Genomic DNA, 16,500 nt, shown 5'->3' on the forward strand with positions numbered 1-16,500 from the left:
CTCAGCATCTGTGGTTTCATATACTTCTACAAGTTGAGGATCTCAAATCTGAAAATCCAAAATCCCAAATGCTCCAAAACCTGAAACTTTCATAATGCAAATAATTCCAAAATCTGAAAAAAAAAAAAAAAAAAAAAAAAAAAAAAGAAACGTGAAACCGTTCTGGTTCTGCTGTTGCTGTCGTAGGCAGACTTCTAAGATGCTACCCTCCCCTAAGATTCTTGGTCCTTGGTATATACACACACTTTCTCCCAGTTATTAAATGAAATACTAATCTAGGTTCTGCAGTGACAAAATTTAGCAGACGTAGTAAAGGTCCCAAATTAGATGTTTTTAAGATAGGGAGATCATCCATGGGGTGGGCCTGACATAATCTGATAAGCCTTTAAAGTAGACTGTGCTCTTCCTGAAAAGAAGATTCAAAGAGTGAGAGGGATGTGGTGGGAGAGAAATCCTCTGTTGATGACTTCGAAGATGGAGTAGGCCACTTGGCAAGGAATGCAGGCGGCCTCTAGGAGCTGAGAGTAGTTCCCAGGTGGCAGCTAGTAAGGAAATAGGGACCAAAGTCTTACAACTGCAATGAACTGGGCTTGGCCAACAACCTAGAATTTGTTAAGCAGTGATGAAAACGAATATATTTGCTTTTGTAGATCTTGCTTTTGTTGATTTCATATGTGTGTATGTGTGTGTTAGTAGACTGCAAGTTCCTAGATGAGAGGAAAAAAAGTTTTTTTTTAAATTTTTGTACCCCCTTCCTACTACAGCCATAATGTGATGCTATTAGGGAGACTTGCCTTAACTGATATGTTGGAGTTAATGGGAGATAGAAATCCTTGACCATGAAAGTACCTGTTGTTAAGCAGCAGCTAGAATCACTACCATTGTCAAGTGCCTCCTGCTTCTCATGTTAGAAACAAATTCCTGCACATCTGATATCTTCTGGACATCTTCACGGGGATGTCTCACCAGTCCCATGAACTCAGTAAGTCCCACCCAAAATTTCCTCTCCCAAACTTGTCCCCCTCTCTCTATTCTGTAATTCTGTTAATGGCACCTTCAAATCCCCAGTTATCTTGGGGCTTAGAGTTTCAGCCACTGTTGACTCCTTCCTCTCTCTTGCCTCCATATTCAACCTGTTGCCAAGTCCTCCCCATTCATTCATATCCCACTCGCCTTTATTGTCACTGCCTGGTTCAGTATCTCGCACCTAGATACTGCAAGAGTCTCCTGCCTGCTCTCTTGAGACCAATCTCTGATAAGCACAGCTCTAACGATGTCACTTCCCTGCTCAATGGACTTCCAAGGAATCCATTAGCTTGGCATTCGAAACTCTTGATGACTTAACCCAAACCTACCTTTCTCCTATTTTCAATAATTTTTAAATGTGTATTATGCCTATCTTCTAAGTTATTTTGGGTTGACCTTTAAAAATTATCCTTTAAAACTGTTATTGCTTTTGCAGGTCCACGGACTGTGACTCTTCCTGCAACCTGCAGCTTTTCCACGTTCCTTTTACTTCAGACCCACTGTCCTTGCAACTCCCTGCAGTCGGATAGTCTCATACCTTGGACTCATCTGAACATAAATAGCCGCTTGGCTTGCTGAACTACCAAGGGGAAATGTGGTTCCAGAGCCAAATTGTGAGTGCCCAAAACAAAACAAAACAAAAAAAGCAAAACCCTACTCTGCGTGCCTTAAGCTCCCATTCCCTCCCACAGGACAGACAACACCATTTCATTCTGCCCTGGGGTGATCATTGGCCTAAACGTTGAGCGCGCAATCCTGCATTCAATCCCACAGCCCCGCCCCGCCCCCCCGTCGTAGTCAAGGCCGATTTATTCTTTTGATTTTCCGTGATTTTAACCAATCACCCCGCTCCCCAACCCTCCGACCCCAGTCTCCGGTGTCCGCAGGGGTTGCGCACCCTAGAGTTGCTGGTTTTTGAGAACCGGTTTTACCTCCGCCCACTCCTTCGTCCTCTAGTTTGGGAGTTCCAAACTTCTCCCCTCTCCTCCCTGGGCACAGTGCGCGCTTTCATGAATGATCTGGTCACAAAACAAACAAAAAAGAATAGAAAAAGAAAAAAAAGAAGAAAAAAAGAGAAAAAGAAAAAAAGCCGAAAACTTCCCAGGGTTTGCCTTAGAATTAGCAGGTGGGGATGGACCCCGTTCCACCACGAGCTCCTCCAGCGCCCAGGGCTCCGGCGTACCCTACGCCTCTGCGCTCGCGGCCCCGCCCCCGGCCTCCCGCGGGGCTTTAATGACATAAGCAACTTTCCTCGCGCACCCCCCGCCCCGTCTTGGTACGGCCTGTCCGGCGCTCGACGTTCCACCCCCCTCTCTCTGCTCTCAGGTTGGTTCAGCCCCCGTCTACACTGGGGTGGTGCTTAGCCGGCGCCAGACCGACCCTCGACTTCGGAGAGGCAGCGCGGTTCCCCTGGGTGCTTCCGCCTCCCCTTCCCCGGCTTCTCCAGCCTCCTCGGCCTCGTCGCCCGCCGCGGGAACCCGAGACCCCAGTGTATGCCCCACCCCTGACCCCGCTCGCGACATGTCCACCCCGGCTCGGCGGCGCCTCATGCGGGACTTCAAGAGGTAAACCGAGGGGACGGCCGAGGCCGGGGGTTGCGAGCCGGAGCACAGGGCGGGTCCCGAGGCGCGCCGGGCGGGGAGGGCTGGGGAGCGGCCGGGAGCGGGCGCCAGTGCCGGCCTAGGGGGACCCCTGTCTGTCTTCCCGAAGGTTGCAGGAGGATCCTCCAGCCGGAGTCAGCGGGGCTCCGTCCGAGAACAACATAATGGTGTGGAACGCGGTCATTTTCGGGTGAGTCTGCGTTCGTGGCGGTGGCGAGAGAACTGGGGACGCGAGCTGCCTCGGTCTGCGCTCCGGGGCGGGCCCCCCGCGGAGGCCGACGGGGTAGGGGAAAATGTTTGGGTCTGGCTGGGCCTAGGCGCCTCCCCGGAGCCTGTGCCTCGATTAGCTCAGTTCCCGCTGCCAGGGGGAACCGCTTGGGGTTCTAGGGGGGCGGGGCGGGGAGTGGTGGCGGTTAGGCGCGGCGGTTTGCCCTGTGTCTGTGAGCCCGGGACATCCATTTGTAGTGGCTTCCGACCCCGGCAGCAGTGCTGGAGATAGCAGAGCTCGGGATAGGCATCTCAGATGAGGCAGGGAGAAGGGGGCCCCTTAAGTGGAACTGACCATTTTTCTCTGTGTTGCAGGCCTGAAGGGACCCCGTTTGAGGATGGTAAGAGAGAGTTTCTTTACCCACTTTTCAGGAGCCTGGTCATCGGGGGAAAGGGTTCCCAGTCATCCTGGAAGTGTCTCCTGCTTAGGAACCTGCCTCTGCCTAGTCTCTGTCTGCTAAAGGCTTGAGTGGAATGCAGTGTGTGGCTGGTTGTTCTGGATATTGTATGCTTGACTAGAACTGCACCTTTCTTCTTGCTTTCTTAAAAAAAAATCTGGGTAAGGCAGTCACTTTTTAAAAGGAGCAATCATAGCACTGGTATTAAGGATTTTTGAGGCTTGGGCTATGATTCTGCTAAATTCAGCCCTCCATCACTGAATTAGTATAAACCCAACCAGTTGCTGATAGTCAGCAGAGACCCCAGAGACCATCTGGTTCAGAATTCTACCCCAAGGGCAGGAATTGTGTTCAGCAGGTGCTTGGTAGATGTGTGTTGGATGTTGAGTGGATGCGAGAATCCCTTGCATACAACTGTCTGGTTTCTGCAGTCTGACATTGAATGCCTGTCAGCCTCACTGCTCTAAGATGGTCTTAAATGCCTCATTTGAGTACAGTATTCTTTCTTATTTTTAAGTGAATTTGCAGTGTGTGCTTTCATCAAGACGTTATGATCAGTAATTTCAAAGCAGCTTCACAATTGAAGTTAGCCTTAATGTACCCTTTTGATCAGTGTCCTGCCTACTTGAAAGTACTACATGTACCAGTAGGTACATAATTTTTAATTGATTTAGGTTTAACTTTTAAAAACATGTAAATTGCTTTTTAAAAACTTTCTGATTTTAGATAATTATAGATTCATATGCAGTTGCAAGAAATAATAGAGACACCCTTTATACCCTTAACCCAGTCCTCTCCCCAAACCCTCCCGTTTGGTTACATCTTGAGTGACTAGACCCTATCACAACCAGAAAAATGACATTGATAGTTCTACACTCAGTTGTGTGTGTGTATGGTTGTTTTTTGAAAGTTTAATACATTTAAAGGATGATTAAAGTATTTGAACTCATGAAATTCTTTAATATTTGAGGTTTTTTAAAAAAAGGAAAAGGATCTTTCTGTTATTTTTTTCCTCAATGATTTCCTTCGGTCACATAGCATTTATACACACACACACTTCAGTTTGAAGGTGGGAACAAAAACGTTTTTTGCAAACTACTTAATACATACTTATGTTGCTGAGCCGGATTGCTTTTTGATGCTACCAGTCCACAAAATGTTGTGAGGTAAGTCAATATCAACTAAGTCTGTAATTCATCTCAAGTACTTAGATTTCCCCAGGAAACTGTGGACAGTTACCTGAATATTTTTAGCTTCCTCTTTACCTTTACCCCCTGGGTAAATATCATTACTCTTCAGGGCTGCAAAGGAAAGAAATGACAGCAAGAGACAGTGATTGTAAGGGCATACTACTGTGGCGTGGTTAATCATTTGAACTGTAGCAAGAAACTATAGCTAGATTTAATTTTCCTCTACCAGACTGGCACTAGTTTTTTTTGTTTTTTTTTTTTTTTTTTTGAGACGGAGTTGCGCCCTGTCACCCAGGCTGGAGTGCGATGGCGTGATCTCGGCTCACTGCAACCTCCACCTCCTAGGTTCAAGCGATTCTCCTGCCTCAGCCTCCTGAGTAGCTGGGATTACAGGTGCGCGACACCGCGCCTGGCTAATTTTTTGTATCTTTAGTAGAGATGGGGTTTCACCACGTTGGCCAGGCTGGTCTCAAACTCCTGACCTTGGGATCCACCCGCCTTGGCCTCCCAAAGTGCTGGGACTACAGGCTTGAGCCACCGCACCCGGCCAGCACTAGTTCTTTATACCTGAGCTTTAAATGTACAGATTAACTGTGTATTTGCTTTAGCCCTAGTAGGCCTTGTTTTCATTGGCTTCTTTTTTCCTTGTCTTACTCTGTTTTATGATGGGCACAGCTTTATTAATAGTACATCATTTTGCTGGGGATTGGCTACCTAAATATTTCAAGGGTGCTTCTCTTAAGTGGTATGAATTGAAAAGGTACTTATGGAGTCCATTATCTACCAGGACTGTCACCTTTGACATTACTGGTTCTATTTTTGATGATGTGTATCTCCATCCTAGCATTACTGAAATTAATTACTCAGGCTGATTTGTTCTGTTGAACAGTCTGCTACCCATGGATGCTTCCTCAGGTGTCTGGAACACTGTGGCCTGTGTTTCCCCCCCAAAAAAATTTAGCTTTTTTTTTTTGAGACGGAGTTTTGCTCTTGTCGCCCAGGCTGGAGTGCAGTGGCACGAGCTCAGCTCACTGCAACCTCTGCCTCCCAGGTTCAAGCAATTCTTCTGCCTCAGCCTCCCGAGTAGCTGGGATTACAGGCACCTACCACCATGCCCAGCTAATTTTTGTGTTTTTAGTAGAGAGGGGGGTTTCACTATGTTGGCCAGGCTGGTCTCGAACTCCTGACCTGAGGTGATCCACCCACCTCGGCCTCCCAAAGTGCTATGATTACAGGCATGAGCTGCCGTGCCCAGCCTTAACCATTTTTTGAATATCCTTTATTTATAGTTGGGGAATTTACAGTTAGAGAAAAGACTGATTAGGGATAAGTAGCATAGTTGATTTTGCTGTTTCCAATGTATTATGTTATTAATTAAGAACCTCAAAACTACTTTTGCTTCATTGTAAACCGTTCGTTATGGAAGTTTCTGGAACAACCAGGTCCTAGTTAGAGTGATGAAATCTTAAGAAAAGCAACACTTAAGGGTATTTTGGTTTAACTTCACACACTCGAAGTAAGAGGAATATATTCTCAAGAGCTTACACTACCAAAACATTGGGGAGAAATGCTTCCTCATCAGAATATCTTGGTATACATGCCAAATACAAAGGTTATGGGATATAATCTTCATCACATAATCTAAAAATTGTTAATAGACATGGTAAGGTACTGGTATTTGCTTTTCATAATAGATGTGTTCTTTAGAATTGGGGTATAAATCTTTTTTATTTTTTTTTTAATTTTTGGAAATGTTTCTGAGTCATAAAATCTTTTTCAAAATGAATCTCTAAAGTCCACTAAGAGTGTTTTAAAGATAAACAAATCCTATGATGAAGAGTTTTGGATATTACTTGAAAAATCGATTTTCAGTCATCAAAAATAATTTTGAAGTTATATGTATTTTGCTTTCTTCTCAGGGGTCACAAACTGGTGGCCAAATGGCAGAAAACACCTGCAGGTGTGTTTTCTTTGGCCAATATAGTATTTTCCAAAACTTGACTTTGTGAATGTCTTTAGGCAGAACATATACCCCTTCTAGTCCAACCATATCACTCCTTATTGCCATACACCAGTCACTTAACACGTTTATGTAATTTTGGTGGTCTCCCTGTATAGATGGATTAATTGATACTTTCCTTACGATGTCTTAGCCTCCTCGGGAAGATGAACAAAATTAGTATACATTATGTACAACAATGGTGAGGCTTAAGTTTTCAGTTATTTTAAAGCCTAGCCTTCTAAATATTCAGAGGGTAAGCTGTAGTCTCAGACTGCATAATACTAATTCTGGGATTTTAAATTCCCTTAACATTTGTTTTAGAGCTTAGAAATTACATTGAAGGTTATACTAAACAGGTTCCGATTAATGTGACTAAAAGTGTGAAGTTTTTACCCTCTTTTTAATGTGTACCTTGAATAAGATTTGGGTTAAGTCTTAATTTATATTCAAGTAGACATAAATAGGTTGCTTCACTTCTCAAGATTTTAAGTGAACTGTTTTAAAAGACTTGCGATTAACTTCTTTGGTAGCTAGGTAATCACCTAGTTGAACTTCTGGGCAAGTGTATGCAGAAAGCTCAAGTCAAGGAACTTGTAAGCCACCAATATAGGTACTCAACTTGCTTTGAACTGTGAGTGTTTGATGTAGACCTAAAAGTACTGTTTAATATCTGAATGCCTTAATTGTATATTTCTTACTGATAGTTCTGATTTTTGAGTTTTACCTCCTTCAGCTGAGTCTAGAGATGTGAAACTTTAGAATTACTATAGCAAAAATAGTTGCTCATGGTTTTGGAGCACTTAACTTTGTGTCACTGCATATTTCTCTCATTTAAACCTCACAACAATGCTGTATGGTGGGTACTATTATTAATCTCATTTTACAAATGAGGAACTTAAGGTTTAGTCAAGGAGAACACCTTCCCCAAAGTCTCACAGCTAGTAAGTACCAAAGCAAGGACTTGGGCCCAGACCTGTCTGACTGCAGAGCTCATGCTCTTAGCCAGTATGTTTTTACTGTTTTTGCTTATGGCTTCCCTATGTCTTGCTTTACTACCTTTAGATACCATATTTAGTGATGGTTTTAAAGTAGCTGGGATCTCCATGTGCTATTACATCTGCCCAGTTTTAGAGCAGTGTCTCTTACCCATAATTTAGTCAGATTGCAACATTGATCCAAGTGTGTTTACACTTGAGATCATAATACATAAGGAGACTCAAAGTTTTGAACTCAAACACATTCCCACTTTTTCTTGCATATTATAATGTCAATAAATACTGAAAAGGAAGAACTGTGCTTTCTTCCTCAGAAAGAGGAAGATTTATGACCAAGTGGTGATAAAGGTGAAGTATGTTCTGATGGACATACTTCCGCACTTCTAATGGGCATATGTTTGTCCATTCCATAAGATTTTACTTTCTTTCCTTAGTTATAATACATAGTATCTTCAGGTCTGGCTTTGAAAAGAGAATAGGGAGTAACAATAGTTTGAGGAATATGTCTCTGTATGTTGCATTTTATATTATTATGAAGCTTTGAGACACTTGTTGATACTAAGGGCAGCTTTGTTAGCAAATTGTTTCCAATGAGCTTGCTAAAAACAAACTTCTTGATATTGTTTGGTCAGATCTAGTCCTAGAATGATTATAGTCTTCTCTCTTTTTCTTAAGCAGTGATAAACCTTTTAAGGAGAACAAAAAGGAAATAAATTGCTAACTCTGAAGGAACCAGTAAGAAATACACTGAAGTACGGTCTGTTGTTTTAGAATAATTTGTTAAATGGACCAGAATAATACAGTGGAACACGCATCACCTTATACCATATAGTAACTGATTCTTTTAAGTTTACTTGAACAGATTTCAGTCAGGAAAAAACATTGCTCAATTGTTTTCTTGAATTTATTCAACAAACAATTGAAAATAATATTTTAAAGGGCATAATCTCTTCAGATCACATCTTACAATTCTTGAATGAGATCCAGTTTGTCCATGCCTTGTAAGTAAGTTTATAACCTACTATGCTTTAGGGCCTCCTGCTACCTTAGGTTGACATATATTTAAGAAAAATAATTTCATTTCAATAGTAGCGTAAACATTAGAAAAATAAATTTGCTGGAAACATGAATGCAATCTAAACCAAATGTGATTTTAAAATTATTTCTGCCATTAATTCCCTCCATATGTGTGAATAATTGAGTTGATTTTATAGTGAAGTACCTTATGAGCCATACTTAAGGGTTTCTGAGAGGGACTATGAAGTTTTTCCTGGCTTAAATTCAATTAAGTTTTCATTATAGGGTCACTATGACATGAAAAGGAACCAGTATGAACACTTTTATACTTATTCCCTTTTATTTTAAAAACAACTTGATGATGGATTTGTATTCTGGCATTGGTTTTTGAACCCTCGTGCTTTCATTCTTTCTAGTCTGTTTAAAAATCACTGGAGAGTTTAAGATGGCAGCTGACTAAAATAGGCCTTTGAGGTCTTTTGGTCTTCTAAAGGAAGAAGGCCAAATTTTGGGCCCAGTTTCTTATTTTAAGGATGTTTTCAAAATGTACAGTGGCTAAAGTCTTGTAAGCAGTAATTTGGTGTTTATGATGGCTGTCTTCACGTTTGGGGGAAAATAATGGCAAAACAAAAAATCACATTTGAGTAGTTCTTAGAGCAATTCCTAGAGATGTATTTCTTACCTGGCCTCTCCTCTCTACCCTGTATCTTTGCTTTATTTAATACTTGGAAAAACCCACATAGCATTAAAAACAAAGTACTACTGAACAAAGTGATAAATACATTTTCTTAAATCTTTCTTTTCTAACCACAGGAACATTTAAACTTACAATAGAATTCACTGAAGAATATCCAAATAAACCACCTACAGTTAGATTTGTCTCTAAGATGTTCCATCCAAATGGCAAGTATCACTTTTAGTACAGTGTTTTAAACTACTATAGTGTTTATTATGGAGTATTCCACATTTCCTGTGTATTTTGTGGTGCCTGAGTATTTGTTTAGGCAGCTTGCTGCTTCCTGAAAGCTGAACTTGTTCTTGGTTGTCTGTGGCTGTCTTGTCCTAGAACTGAAGCAGTTGGAGGTATTTTCCCTTTGCTTGGAGTCTGGGAGCCTCCTGATTTTGATGATCTTTGTCATTTACTTATTAAACAAAACGAAGGATGCTTTTGAGGTTTCCTTTTAATGCTAGGCCAGATTGGGATAGTCTTGTGTTGTAATTATTTTCACTAGCGTTTAGAAAATTAGTTTTCATTGGATGCATATCAGAATTACTGTGGAACATTTTAAAAATACAGATGCCTTCGCCCCACTCCAAACCTACTGAATAGGATTCTGTTGTTGAGGGCCAGGCATACGGTATGTCAGAAAAGCACCACAGGTGATTCTAACTTACCACTTTGCACTTTTTAAAATAGTAGTAAGCCTAGAACAGCTTGCCTTTTATTTAGGTTAATGAAGTATTTTTCAGGGTATCAGATATTTTTATCTTTATGCCAAAATGAAATCTTGTGAACTCTGAGTGATCTTTTGTTATTTCAGATAGGTGATACAGCCTACAAATTTGGTGGAATGAATTTCCCACATCTGTGGATAGCTAGGGACCCTGTTCAAAAATGTTTCTGATTTCCTGGATAATAGGGCAGCCTTTCCCAAAGGATGAACACTAAGTATCTTCCAGTTTTATACTGATCACATCTGACATTCTCTGATCATCCTGATTATTTCACTAGTGGTGGTTATGACTCATCTTTTCAGGCAGTTAACTGGGAAGCAACATAGGAATCTTTTTAAACTTCAAAAGCAAAGTATTCTTGACTATTTTTGTTTTGTCTATAATGTTAAAACCTTAGTGGTCTTGTTACGTTTAATGTACCTACTTCTTTGTTCTTAGTCTATGCAGATGGTAGTATATGTCTGGACATACTTCAGAACCGTTGGAGTCCAACCTATGATGTGTCTTCCATTCTAACATCCATACAGGTGAATTTTTCCTTAATGTGACGAACTATAACTTTTAATATGTTTATATTAGCAATTGAATTGTTTTGGAAAGTCATAATGTAATAGATCTTTTTATTTTTGGTCAAAGCTTGTTTGTTTTATAGATGAAAAGTAGACCATTAAGACCCAAGTCAGCTAGGCGCAGTCCCTCACACCTGTAACCTCAGCACTTTGGCAGGCCAAGGTGGGAGGACTGCTTGAGTTCAGGAGTTTGAGACCAGCCCGGGCAACATAGTGAGACTCCATCTCCTTTAAAAAAAAAAAAAAAAAGCCACATATATTTTCCTAGCTACTAGCAGATTCATATAATTCTGGGTTTGTATGCTAAAGACAAGAAATGTAGCTGTACTTAGGACAATTCAATTGAGTGTCACTACCTTATAAAATAGTTGTTTTGCATTAAGGAACTGACATTTAAAAAATTGTCTCTTTAGTCTCTATTGGATGAACCCAATCCCAATAGTCCAGCAAACAGCCAGGCTGCTCAGCTGTACCAGGAGAACAAACGGGAATATGAAAAGCGTGTTTCTGCAATAGTAGAACAAAGCTGGCGCGATTGTTGACCCCGGGTACGGTTTAAAGAAGCTGGCCATAAGAAAAATATATATTGATGTGTTTGTCACCTCCCTACTCCTGTCATTACATTTACTTTATTAAAAGCAAAATAGCTGTTGTGCTGTTTCCATCTTCCTTGCCAAGTTTTCCTACCCCTTCTACCCTCTCCTTAAACATCAGAAAACACCCTCTATGAAATCAAATGTACTGTACCTGGGTTACTTGCAAAAATTACTAATGCTTCAGTTTTTCTGTTGTATTTCATTTCCAGTTTTCAGGCAGTTATTTTTATTATTGTACTTTAAGCTTTTAAGATAAATTGTTATACAAGAGGTGCTTATGCTTAGCTTGATGACCAGGATGTTATTTTTAACAAAATGATTGCTGAAGTGTTTCATCCTGGCCGGTCCTTCACTTGTGTTGGATTTAGAAGTGAATGTGTTTGGAATATGGCCTACAGAGAATAGAAACAAATCCATGTAAACAATTTTGAAGGAAGAATGGGAGCTAAAAATCTTGTGATACTAAGATCTGAGTCATATGAATTACAAGATAGTATTTACTGGCAAGAAGGAGAAAGCTGAAGGACTCAGCTAAAGGAGTACAGCAATTGTAGTAACTGACACATCCTCTCTTTGCAAGCTGCTGACTGGGCACACTCATGCTAAGTTTCAGAATTATTGGTCTTCTGGGTTTTTGCTTTTTAAAAGAGGTGTGGGAGCAGAGGAATGGAAACAATCATGAGTTTGTGAGCTAGGGAAAGTTGGAGATCCTTTAATCTTTTTAAAGGATCAGTGCTGCCCTAGGTGAATAAATTCAATTGTCCGTCTTTATTTTAGAGTTTTAATGAATTCAAGGAAGGGAGCATAGCATATCTGTGGCAAACTATTTTCCACTCAAATCCTGAGTTATTACTGCATGCTTTAATTTCTTCCCTTTCAGCATCTGACAACCTTAAAGCCAACGTCTGCGATCTTTTTTTGGATATTTATACTTCTAGATATATAGTACCTTTAAGTAGCAGTATGGGACAAGGCTTGTAAATGTTTTGTCTAATGTTCTATTGTCACCTTTTATGCATTTATCACTTCCAAATCTAACTTTGCACAAGTAACCCATGTAAAAAAAATGTACATTTTTCAAAAGTTGTAAATAAAAATAACCTTAAAATTTCATAGTCAAGGTATCTTTTTTTTTTTTTTAGCTCAGTATAAACTTTTTGTATTGGTTTCTTACTGGGATCTCATATCTACTCATTTCCCCCCTCAAACATTAAGGTAAAAGCAAAAATACTCATTCTGGGAATGGAAAAGACAAGACAGATACTTCTGGAGAGAACCTTTGTTTTCTTTCCAGTCATAAGTGGTAATGCTTTTTAAATATATTAACAGAATATGTTGCTGGGCACGGTGGTTCACGCCTGTAATCTCAGCACTTTGGGAGGCCGAGGCGGGCAGATCATGAGGTCAGAAGATCGACCATCCTGGCTAACACGGTGAAACCCTGTCTCTACTAAAAATAGAAAGAAATTAGCCAGGCGTGGTGGCATGCCCCTGTAGTCCCAGCTGCTTGGGAGGCTGAGGCAGGAGAATTGCTTGAACCCAGGAGGCAGAGGTTGCAGTGAGCCAAGATCGCGCTACTGCACTCCAGCCTGGTGACAGAGTGAGACTTCCTCTCAAAAAAAAAAATTTAACAATGTAAAATTATTAAATAAAGTTACCTCAGTATACATTATAATCAATCAAGGGAATGAAGTTATGGGGGGTGGGAGCAGGGATAAACCAACCTAGATATTTATCAGTACCCTCAGAGACCAAGATCTAACTTGTTGATCCTGACACACAACCTCTTTAAAAGCCCTAGCTCAAAAACAAACAGTACCAAACTATTAATTAGATTTTTTTTTTTTTTTCCTGAGATGGAGTCTAGCTCTGTCACCCAGACTGGAGTGCAGTGGTGCAATTTTGGCTCACTGCCACCTCTGCCTCCTGGGTTCAAACGATTCTCCTGCCTCAGCCTCCCAAGTAGCTGGGATTACAGGCGCTCGCCACCATGCCCAGCTAATTTTTGTATTTTTAGTAGAGACAGGGTTTCACTGTGTTGGCCAGGCTGGTCTTAAACTCCTGACCTCATGATCCATCCGCCTCAGCCTCCCAAAGTGCTGGGATTACAAGCCTGAGCCACCGTGCCCGGCCTAGATGGTATTTTAAATCCTATGTAGTTTGGGAGTACAGGTATCCTCAATCATTTTGATTAAACAAAACTGCTTTCTTGTGAGGAGCAACCAATCTCATTTGAAAGAGGTAAGGACAATGACTTTGTAAAAACTACCACCTCTTGGTACTTGGTTTTTTTTTTTTTTTTTTTTTTTTTTTTTTTTTTTTTTTTTTTTGAGACGGAGTCTCGCTCTGTCACTCAGGCTGGAGTGCAGTGGCGCAATCTCGGCTCACTGCAAGCTCCGCCTCCCGGGTTCACGCCATTCTCCTGCCTCAGCCTCTCCGAGTAGCTGGGACTACAGGCGCCCGCCACCACGCCCAGCTAATTTTTTGTATTTTTAGTAGAGACGGGGTTTCACCGTGGTCTCGATCTCCTGACCTCGTGATCCGCCCGCCTCGGCCTCCCAAAGTGCTGGGATTACAAGCGTGAGCCACCGCGTCCGGCCTCTTGGTACTTGTTTGGTTGGGTGGATGGGGCTAAATGAAGTTAAGTCCTTATGACACATGTATCTCACTCATCTTTTAAGACATGGTACTTGAAGCCTCAGTATGGAAGAGTACAATCTGCACTAATTACATTACTTGGATTGTTTCACCTAGGAGCAATGTCCTTAAATTTGCTTAATATTTTCCCTCAAGTCCATTTCTGCTTCAAAGTAGAACCACATTAAATTTTTCTATTTGGTGGATTAGTTTTACATTAACTTTTTCATCCTGCTATGTGGCTGAGTGCTTTAAATATTGACACTGTTAATCATACCTGAAAAAATGTAAGGCGAGACTCAGAATGGTCAGATTTAATACCTGTTTTCTTTTGTACACCTCCTGAGAAACACGATACCCAGTCTCTTTCATAGGATAATCCGTTTAAAACCTTACAACAGAGCCAACAAGCTGACCTCCCAAAACAACATATGCATGGTCAAAGGCACCACAAACCATTCATTTGAACATTTCATGCTAATTGCCTGTTTCTCCCTTTAAAATTTTTAACACCGTAGGCTACATGTGTTGGTAACAAAGTTAACGAAAACAAATTTGCAAGTTCCCTTTTTCAAATGGCAGTCAGGTTTGAACTTTCCAATTCTGCACGTGCTGATGTGGGGAAGGAGGTATGATGAAGAACCAAAACTGCAATTAGAATCCTTTATTTAGGACCCATCTCCAGCTTCAGGGGTTACTCATAGCAAAGAGAATGCATTGTATACTACTAAAAAAGAATCCCAACAAAGTGCATGATATTGCCATTCATTTTGCAATCAAAGGGGAGGAAAAAAATCCAAAAAGTAGATCTGTGAGACTAAAAGCTAGATATAAAATGAACAGTTCCTCAGTGTAAAAAACACTTAATCCAAATAAAATTTGAAATTGCTCATGTACCTGTACAGATTTTATAGGAAGGTTACTGAGTTAAGAATGACTACATTTCGGCAGGGTGCGGTGGCTCACGCCTGTAATCCTAGCACTCTGGGAGGCCGAGGCAGGCGGATCACGAGGTCAGGAGATCGAGACCATCCTGGCTAACACGGTGAAACCCCGTCTCTACTAAAAATACAAAAAAATTAGCCGGGTGTGGTGGCGGGCGCCTGTAGTCCCAGCTACTCAGGAGGCTGAGGCAGGAGAATGGCGTGAACCCGGGAGGCGGAGCTTGCAGTGAGCTGAGATCACGCCACTGCACTCCAGCCTGGGCAACAGAGCGAGACTCCGTCTCAAAAAAAAAAAAAATATATATATATATATATATATATATATATATTTCAAAGAAAGGGAAAATACAGTAACCAACTGAAAGGGGACAAAAATGGAACAACAGCAAGCTTGTCAGCAGCTCATTCATGCCAACGCCATTCTCAACATTTTATCCTCAAGCAAGTTAGGTGATTTTGCTCTAATTCTGTATCAGTATCACAGATCCTAAGAAGTTAGGCAATCTGGCCCCTCAAATCCGGTAACCAAATTTGTATCTACTTGGCGGAATTATTTGGGAGCCTTCCTAACTGTAACTACCTTAATATTCTGTTCTGTTGGACTCACCTAGACAAACCAGATTATATTTAACAACCCCCTACCTTTCCCTGCCTCAAAATCATTTGGGAGAAGAAAGAAATGTAAAGAGAGTAATCAGTCAAGTTTTCATATCCCTTAATCCCAAAGCCACTCTTTTTTTTTGAGACGGAGTCTCGCTCTGTCGCCCAGGCTGGAGTGCAGAGGCGCGATCTCGGCTCACTGCAAGCTCCGCCTCCCGGGTTCACGCCATTCTCCTGCCTCAGCCTCTCCGAGTAGCTGGGACTACAGGCGCCCGCCACCACGCCCAGCTAATTTTTTTGTATTTTTAGTAGAGACGAGGTTTCACCGTGGTCTCGATCTCCTGACCTCGTGATCCGCCCGCCTCGGCCGCCCAAAGTGCTGGGATTACAAGTGTGAGCTACCGCGCCCGGCTCCCAAAGCCACTTTTACTCAGAGAAGACAGGTTTTTTCTAACTCACAAATTCAACCATAGCTTCTGAAGGTTGGCATGAACCTTGTAAATTAAAAACAAACCAAACAAAATTGTAGCCCGGGTGTAGTGGCTCATGCCTGTAATCCCAGCACTTTGGGAGGCTGAGAAGGGTGGACTGCGTAACTCCAGGAGCTTGAGACCAAGCTGGTCTCTTTGGCAGAGACCAGAATCCCATCTCTACTAAAAATACAAAAAAATTAGCCAGGCCAGGTGGTGCGCACCTGTAGTCCCAGCTACTCGGGAGGTGGAGGTTGCAGTGAGCCAAGACTGCGCCACTGCACTCCAGACTGGGTAACCGGAGTGGGACCCTGTCTCAAAAAAAAAATTGTAATCCTATAAAATCTATAAATATTTTGCTTAGTTCTTTTTGCCTATGTTAATATGAAGTGCCAAAATAAAATGTACACCTCATTTCTCTTCCTACCAACATTAAGAAAGGCTATGCACTGTAGGAAGACGGTTAATGGAAAACAATTATCACACTGTTTAGTTACTGTAGATGATTACCAGTTACAGAGATCCAGGTGTAAAGGCTAATCCCTTTATATTTTTTAAGCATTAATTTAACTACAGTGGGCAGCTGCTTAATGTAAAATATAAAAAACAGGGCCAGGCGCAATGGCTCAAGCCTGTAATCCCAGCACTTTGGGAAGCCAAGGTGGGGAGATCACCTGAGGTCAGAACTTCAAGACCAGCCTGGCCAGCATGGTGAAATCCCGTCTCTACTAAA

At 41.6% G+C, this 16,500-nt stretch overlaps 1 protein-coding gene across 1 annotated transcript; it reads left to right on the top strand.

The window, feature by feature from the left end:
- Window positions 1–2,308: 2,308 nt before the first annotated feature.
- UBE2A (ubiquitin conjugating enzyme E2 A) lies at window positions 2,309–12,229 on the top strand. The gene is made up of 6 exons (XM_004092669.3): window positions 2,309–2,591; window positions 2,737–2,817; window positions 3,210–3,235; window positions 9,310–9,399; window positions 10,390–10,478; window positions 10,934–12,229. Exons 1-6 carry the CDS (start codon window positions 2,548–2,550, stop codon window positions 11,060–11,062), a joined length of 459 nt encoding a protein of 152 aa, XP_004092717.1. The 5' UTR covers window positions 2,309–2,547; the 3' UTR covers window positions 11,063–12,229.
- The last annotated feature ends 4,271 nt before the right edge of the window (window positions 12,230–16,500 follow it).

The sequence above is a fragment of the Nomascus leucogenys genome, chromosome X (genome assembly GCF_006542625.1).
Source record: "Nomascus leucogenys isolate Asia chromosome X, Asia_NLE_v1, whole genome shotgun sequence".
Taxonomy (NCBI): domain Eukaryota; kingdom Metazoa; phylum Chordata; class Mammalia; order Primates; family Hylobatidae; genus Nomascus; species Nomascus leucogenys.